Here is an 8,593-nt window from a genome sequence, read left to right on the forward strand (position 1 = left end):
GCTGACTGCACTGCCTGAATGAGCCAGAGACTTAACTACATTAGGTATCCTGTGGTTAGTTTCTAATGATTAAGTGTAAGGGTTTATCTAAATGAATGATTCCCCACATTCATTAGCACCTGTGAATTTTTATCTGTTTTTCAATCCCACAATCCATATTTGGAATGGCTGATTCCCTTGTACAGCTGTGTTTGTCACTGCTGTCTCCTCTGGTGGCCTCGGCAGGAAGCAGACAGCCACGTGCTTCACGTGATGCACATGAATTTGCTAGATGCTTCCCTTTCACCTGCCAACAGAAGCTTCACTGTGAGAGGAGGTTCAAACCATCACACCCTCCTCCTTGCAGGCGCTCCAACCAACCAGGAGTTGCTAGTACAGCAACAAGGACCTTCATCACTGACCTCTCACCAATAAACACTGATAAATGTGTTATTTGGAACACACAGCAAGACCAGAGGTACCACTATAAAGAATTGCAATGGTTGGAAAGTGTTTTGCCGCTGTGCTACCCATGTATCCCAATTTTCTGCAAACGTAACCCTTGTATCTGCATGGGAAAAACATAATCATTTACACTGTATATCCCTCCCCAACTGATTGGAATGAACTGAAAAGCCCCCCTAATTCTCCACCAAGCCTTCCCCAAGTTAGTTAATGCATGAATTCATGTATATCCTTAACTGGTGAAACTGAAAAAGATATCATTCCCACCCAGTTGTTCCCTTCCCCGTCACCCCCATCCTCCTTACACTGCCCTCTCTCTACTGTCCACAAACTGGACCATCTGTTTGCGAGCGTGGGAGATGACTGGAGTGAGTGGAATGATTGGAGTACCAGGAGTTGAAGCACCAGGAGTTGAAGCACCAGGAGTAGCAGCACCAGGAGTTGAAGCAGCAGATGTTGAAGCTGCAGGTGTTGAAGCAGCAGGTGTTGAAGCAACAGGAGTCGAAGCACTAGGGGTTCCACCTGGGGTGGCACCTGGTGTTGTACCAGGAGTGGCAGGGATGACAATGACGGGGGCCAAGCCTGGACTTTCAGCCCCAGCTCGAGGCTCCAGTCGTGGAGTGGATGTGACAAAGCGAGCTTCCCTGATCCTGTAGGGACTTCTGTAGGTGGAGATGGGCGACAACTCGGAGCCCCAGCCAAGGTAGCTCCCACTGGAAGGAGACTGTGCATCCGCGCTGAAGTACAGGGTGGTGCTGGACTCTCCAGGGATCGCTGATTTTTTCTCTGGGGAACCAATCAGGAGAGGGGAGCGTCGCTCAGGTGACCAGCCCGGCGTCTTGATGTCCAGAGAACCTGGGGAGGACGAGGCTTCGGTCAGGGTTGCAGCATTGCTGTCAATGTGGCGGAGGCTTCCTGGTTGCCTTGGAGATGAAATAGTTGGCGAGCCGTAAGCAGCACTCTGAAACTCCTCATCACCTTTGGAAATGAGATCACATTGAATCAAAAGGTAAAGTGTTAAAACGGTGCACATCTCCTACAGGGATACTTGAGGTGCGACTACTGAGGCACTTTTGCAATGATGGCAAAGGATTTGTATTATAACATTAAAAAATAAAAAGGTCAGGACATAAAATACTTTGTTTGCTGTTGCTCTGTGACAGCTGAATGTGTAAACAGACAACTGTTTGAGAACAACTCCATATCAACTTTAGAAAGTAATGCTACGTCAATGTTGTCTTCAAAGCTTGTTTCCGCTGCCCCCAAGTGGCCAAAGAAATCAATTACTTCAGGTTTAAAGTGAGATCTTGCAGACAGTGTGATCATAGATACCAGGAAAGAAGGTCTGAGCACTGCAGACTGCTGAGCTGTCTGGATATTAAAACAAAGCCATGTCAAAGGTGTACAGTGAATGAAGCAGAACACCAACATTTCCCACTCCCAAAAGTGGGAGATGTTGGGTGACTCAGGTCATAATAAATGCTGTTTGCTGGTCTGCAATACTACAGTCAGCATTTGAGGACAAACCGGATGGATCCATTCATGTCATGGGCACTTTGAACATGATTATTTTTACTATGAGAGTTTGAGAATCATTCAAGAAAAATTGAAGAAGCCTTCTGTTTATATGTATGTGGTCACTGATAGTATGTTTCAGAGTTCAGTGTTTATCCAACCTTTTTCCTCTGATGGTGGAGCGCTGGACTCTTCTTCTGCGGTCTCTTCAGGAATGACCTCCTGGACCGGGATGATCTCTGGAAACCTTCTTATATCATGGATTGTTGTGGGAGGAGCTTTTCTCACTGGTCTGGCTACTGCACTGGTGGGAGCTGGCTTCGGTGGCTCGACCACTTCTCTCACCTGTGGACAAGACAGACAGCTAAGCCTCAGACTGCAGACACACAAACTGAAAGTATTCTGTACAGGTATGACTTTTTAGTAGCCAACCTGGTGGCTGAGCCTACTGACATTTGTTCTCACGCCCACATGGGTTGCAACAAGAATCTTAAAGCCCCTGTATAGATTTTTTATGTGATTATGATAGCAACTTTTGAAAATGAGTCTGTGGCAAAAAACACATAGTAGCCTTAAGTACAAATTTACTGCATTCTTAGTTTAAATTATGGGTTAAGTGAGGGATAAATTAAACAAAGAGCTTGCCCGTGGAGCCTGGGTCACCTGTGGGGGAGCTGGTAGAGGAGCTGGTTGTGAGATCTGAAGAACCTGCGGTTGAACAGGTGGAATCTGACAAATCACAAGAAAAATACGAATAAGAAACCCTTTTACGTGATCTAAAAGACAACACACTTAGGCTGCATGCTAGGAAGGACAGTTTACTTTTTAAAAATCAGATCAAGTTGCAGGAAGTCTCACTACTAAAACCAATAGCTCTTCTAAGCAGGACATTCAACAACAGGAACACGACAAACCCGAGGCATAAGACGTTCATCAGGGGAGTGAACTTCTTCAGACAGACCCATCAGTCCGGCCAGTCCCCCCTCGCCATACATTGACCAGATCTTAGTTACATCCCCTGTCTTCAGGGCCAAGCGAATCAGCAGCCAGTGGTGATGTTTCCAGCCCTCCCACTGGATAGGGAGATCCATGAGGGTCCCACCTCCTGATTAGATTAACAACCAGTCATTAGATAGATAGATACATAGATAGATAGACAGATAGATAGATAGATAGATAGATAGATAGATAGATCTTTCACAGACCTGACAGTGTTGCATGCCGATGGAAAGTGGGTGTAACTTTCTCCTCTAGTGACAGTGTAGATCCACGCTCCATGCAGGATCCACCTATCCCCCTGTGGCGAATACTCTGGAAAATCTCAAAGGACTTAGGGTGGAGGAAACGATAGTACAGCACCAATGCTATCACTCCTGGAGAGATAGAGAGAAACAGGGAGGACTTGAAATGGAGGCGTGCAAGTGTGGGTAAAAGTTTATAGATCTCAAAAGAAAAGAAGGCTAATGCTAATTAGCAACTGTTAGCATGCTAAACTAAGATGATGAACATGGTAAACATTTTACCTGCTTAACATCGGCATGTTAGCATGCCCATATTAGCATTTAGCTCTATGCACAGGTTTGCCTAAGTGCAGCCTGACAGAGCCGTTAGCATGGCTGTAGACTCTTAGTCGTGTTATACAGTATGTGGCTGTGTGTCTCACCAATGAGGAAGCTACAGAACACTGCAGCTGGGATTCCCACAGTGTCCCAAGACACCATGCTAAACAACCACGAGGAGGCCAGAAGAAGAAAAGCGTTCTCCAAGAACATGGCCTGAAGAAGAATGAACAGAAACAGAGGAAGATGGTTACCGTTTCCCACATTTTAAATCAATATTTGTCTCACAGTCTTGTTGTTTCTTATTAAGCTTACTGTATATCTAACTGTTGTCTTAGAGATTACATTGATTCAACTGTTGCATTATTAGCATCTCAGATATGCCATTTGTCCAAAGCACATTACAATATCACAGGTACACATTTTTGGCATGGGGTGAGACCCCCTGAACCTGGGATTATCAGTAGACAGTTTATCTTTTCCCTAACTTTTTCTTTTTAGTGTTGCAAATGTTGTGTATCTGTGTTTCTGTTTTTGTCAATGGCCCTGCCCAAAACCTCTGGCACGCAGTTATGAACTGACTACAAACACACACACACACACACACACACACACACACATACCAGGTAGAAACCAGCCATGCGGCATCTGGATTGACCGTACTTCACATTGAGGAAAAGGAAGATGTGAATGGCTCCCAGAACGAGGTTGAAGAGTCTCCATCGACTAGTTGAACGTATGATGTCAGTCTGCTGAGACACCATCCAGAAAGTTGCACCCAACCAGTGAACACCTGACACACACACACACAACCAGTTAAATATTCAAGCATTAATACACGCATAAAAACACTAATTGAGACATAATTGTTCACTGTAAACCTGACAGTAGAGGAGGTGGACCATGACAGGGGGTCCTCACCAAATAGTTAAATGTTTTCGGGTGAAAAACCCTCATGTCCTCATCCAGCATAAAATGGACTGTTTGTCAGATTCAATAAATATGAGCTTTGAGACGAAGCCTTGGCATCCAGACATACCAATGACTCCCAGGATCCATTGTTTGAAGATACGTGTGAAGAGCATGAGAACAGCAAAGCGAGATCCCAACATACTGACCTGCGGACAGAGAAAATGTCACTGTCTCGAAACATCATATTGCCACTGTTATATTGAGGGTGTAAGTTATACATATTGGTTGTTGGTAGGTTGTTTAAATATGCCCACCCTCCACAGCAGTCGACAGAGAATGGCAGCAGGGGTCATTTGCAGGTGTCCTGGTCTAATCAGTGAACAGGCTCTGGCATAGAGGACCAAGGCCCAGGCGAGAGATAACAAACACACCGCAAAACACACTGAGGCTAGAGGGGAGACAGGGGAGGAAGGAGGCAGAGAGGGAAATAAATGTGAATACCTTATCTGCCTATGCTGAAGCCACAACACCATGTCAAAACATCATGGCATGGTAAAAGATACTTGCACAGTTGAAGTCTTGAGTTGTTCTGCAGTGAGACAGTACAGACCATTATAGGAGCCAGCTCTCCCATTAGTACATTGTCCAACAACGCCTTAATGTATATTAAATCCTGTGTGGAGTACTTGTTATGCAGGAAGCGATGAAGTGGATAACCGCTCCAATTCCAGTCCTTGTAACTTTAATCATCGTGATGGGAATATCTGAGTCATATTTTACCCTTTCAGATGGCCATACAGTACCAGTTATGAACATATTAAAAAAACATCTGAATATGGGTATAATTCAGCAGATACCACTTCAAACAAATACTAATCTGGGGTGTGTTGTGAACACAACATTGACATATCACCACCTTTTAAGTTGACATGGCGAACTCGATAGCAAAGTTGCTTATATAGAGGTCAAGCAGTCACAGTAGCCAATGATTTGAATAAGTCCAACATTCACTCGACTTTTACGTCTATTTTTGGTGTCTACCAACTTTTGAGGGAAATATCTGGCTCATTTGCGAACAAATGATACTTGGTATTTCAGATATTATCATATTTCACACATAATTTCTACATTAAAGTTCAGTCTTTCTTTACCTGGAGATTTGACTCCTATATCAGTACAGATGAGCACATAGGTCTGCAGCAGCGTCTGAGGGAGGGTGACCACCAAGGCCTCAAACAGACGTAAGGCCGATGCATCAGCCTGTTGCATGATCTCACCATACACATCCTCATCCGGCAGACCCATGCACTCCAACAGCCTGAGAAGGCCATAGACGGATGAAGGGGAGACAAAGTTTGAGACGGATTGATAGAGAGAGAAAAAGGAAATGTCACCATGTACATCATTATCATCATCATCATCATCATCATCATCATACATCGTCAAACAAACAAATGTTCAGTTTGTCAGACTTTTACTGTAAACCGTCCTTGTTGTTAGAACTGGCATTATTGTTCATACACACACACACACACACACACACACATATTAAGTCGGCATACCTTTTAAAGATACCCAGGTGCAGTATGTGTGTCCAGGTGAGAGACTTCCTGCGGATGCGTCCATCCGACAGGTACCACAGATAGCTGAGCCACTGAGGACCCCAACCTGAGAAACAAAGGATGAAACAAAATATTAATAAAATATCTATAAAATATATTTATCTATCTATTTATCTATCTAACTAACCTTCCATCATCATGCAATGCTGTCTGGTCTGTTCCTTCTACTGTGATTTGCCCTCAATGACACTAACATAAGCAGAATCTAACATCTCTCTATCGGTATTCTATCTGTCTCTGTAATTGGGATCCCCAATTAAATATTTATGTTGTAAACATAGATTGATATGTTGTTGTTGTTGTTGTTGTTGTTGTTATCTCACCTGGCAGCAGAAAGAGTGCAGTGAAGCCAGCAAGATGGGCATAGCAGTAGTTGTGACCCACCCACAGATAGTACACAAAGCAGTAGATCACTGGGGAAAGAGGGGGGTGGAAACAGTGTCTATACTCAGTCCATAAACACAAAGAAATGCTTAAATCTACAGAAGAGACTGGATTGCTACAATACATATACCAATACATATTTGGATACACTTCACCTTACAGATCAGCCTCATAAATCACATGCACAAAATCACTACAATACAACATCTGTAAGATCAGATAATAGTTGTCTCTTAATATTGTGACTCATTGTTATTTACACTTTGAACCAGGAGTATAAACAACAGGCTGTATGACACTTGTATGATACTGCTTTTGTTATTGTGCTTAACCCATAAGAACCCATGGAGACACCAGTGTAACATACACTTCAAAGGCCCCAGAATCTTCCTTATACAGCTTTGTGCTTGATCTTAACTCATTAAGTCCCTAAGCGACATATACGAAACATCCTAGTGTGGTGGTCATGGGTCGGGACCTTTTCAAAATGGTGGTGTGACATGTAAACACAAGTGAAGGAAGCAACTAATTTCAAAAAGCCTGTATTTTGATACTAAAGGTAAGTTAAAACTCATTTAACGATTCTAATGCTTTAATAATGTGTCCTGTATAGAGTCAACCTGTTTTGACCATATTTCTTGAACAAATTAATATAAAATAATAACACAAGTAAATTTACCATAAACGCCCAATGTAATGTATATGTAACATCACAGATCTTTGACATTAAGGGGTAGTATAAAAAAACCCCATCAGAAATGTCTTCAATGTGGTCCACTTGGTCTGTGGTGTATTCCCCATAATTTTCCTTTGAGGGGACATGCGTCTGGGTTCTTATCGGTTAGAATAGAAGTGTTTGATCAGTGGCTAAATGCCAGATCATATAGAGCATTTTAATTTTTTTGTATTTTGTGAGTGCCCACACTTCATATGACCTCTGTTCTGCATCCCATCTGAGGTTTATTGACTGCTGCCTCCCTCTCTTGCAGACAGACTCCTCTCCACATCTCTCTGGCCTGAGCTCTGCAGCTCTGCCTCCCTCCCTCCAACCCTCCACACATGTAATCTGAACCGTTTTAGCTGCTAAACAGGCGGGCTGTCCGGCCAGACTAGGCCCCATCCAGGGGTACGCCCATCCCCTCGTCCATTCATGCACCTCCAAAAAAAAGGGCGCTGAAATATGACAACATGGCCCCGCTTTGTGTTTATTCAGGAAACATCACACAGAGGCTGAAATGATGAAGCTGTTTAGGTGAAAAACTCCAGCATGATTCTGCAGTTTTGCTGCACACAGGATTTCATAACATCCAGCGTATAAAAATAGGAAAGAGGCGCACTAGTGCTGACTGCAGACTCTGGTCTGACTCCATAATTCATGACAACACAAAAAGACACAGCAGCTGAAGTGAAAACAAATCTCCAACTTTGTGTGTTGGGTTATTGTAGGTGTTTAAATACACCACATATGACATAAAACCCCTCTGTCTCATTATAACACGCGAGTATCTCTCCTCCAGCCGCTGCAGCCCTCACACACAGTACATCCATACACGATGGCCAAAAAAGTCAAATAACACACCTCAAGGATGCGCACGAGCACATACAACCACATTACAACCAAGTGACACACAATTATTGACGCAACACTCGGTTTTATTATTCGTGTGCAGGTTTTGTATGTGTACGCATGTGTGTGAGTGTGTGTGTGTCCCAGGTAGGACTCACGTGCCGTCCTCTCTGCAACGATGAGAAATGCGGTAAAGGCGAAGACGCAAACTTGGCAGCACGGCATGCACGCGCCTCCATTGCTCGGAGGCGCCGAGTAGTCTCTCATGGCGGATTGAAAACCTCAACAGTCAGATTTACAGTGATGACAGAGCGTCAGTCCGTAAGCCGGTGTTGTTCTGGTCCCGGTCGGGAGTTGGTCCAGCTGCGGCAGCCTCCTCTCTCTGCTCCGTCCCAACGTCACCGCCCGTCCCGTTAAAGCGACAGCACTGGTAGAGGAGGTAAGACTGTACCAGACTCGCACCTGGGAGATATTAGGCCTAATTTGTTTAAATTCAACATTATCAGCATGAAGTCTTCAAGTTTGGTCATTGGACTTACATATAACTCACACCACTGTGTTCAAGTCACACATGATTCTGTTTATATATT

General features: G+C 44.0%; 1 protein-coding gene across 1 annotated transcript; it reads right to left on the bottom strand.

The window, feature by feature from the left end:
* Nucleotides 1-745: 745 nt before the first annotated feature.
* On the bottom strand, nucleotides 746-8,270 carry xkr5b (XK related 5b). Its single transcript, XM_070911070.1, has 13 exons — nucleotides 8,162-8,270; nucleotides 6,376-6,465; nucleotides 5,993-6,098; nucleotides 5,582-5,748; nucleotides 4,745-4,878; nucleotides 4,558-4,636; nucleotides 4,142-4,311; nucleotides 3,623-3,734; nucleotides 3,165-3,332; nucleotides 2,874-3,064; nucleotides 2,623-2,688; nucleotides 2,121-2,304; nucleotides 746-1,422 (listed from the first exon to the last, which is right to left on the bottom strand). Exons 1-13 carry the CDS (start codon nucleotides 8,268-8,270, stop codon nucleotides 746-748), a joined length of 2,253 nt encoding a protein of 750 aa, XP_070767171.1.
* Between the last annotated feature and the right edge of the window lie 323 nt (nucleotides 8,271-8,593).

This window comes from Enoplosus armatus, chromosome 1 (genome assembly GCF_043641665.1).
Source record: "Enoplosus armatus isolate fEnoArm2 chromosome 1, fEnoArm2.hap1, whole genome shotgun sequence".
Lineage (NCBI taxonomy): Eukaryota > Metazoa > Chordata > Actinopteri > Centrarchiformes > Enoplosidae > Enoplosus > Enoplosus armatus.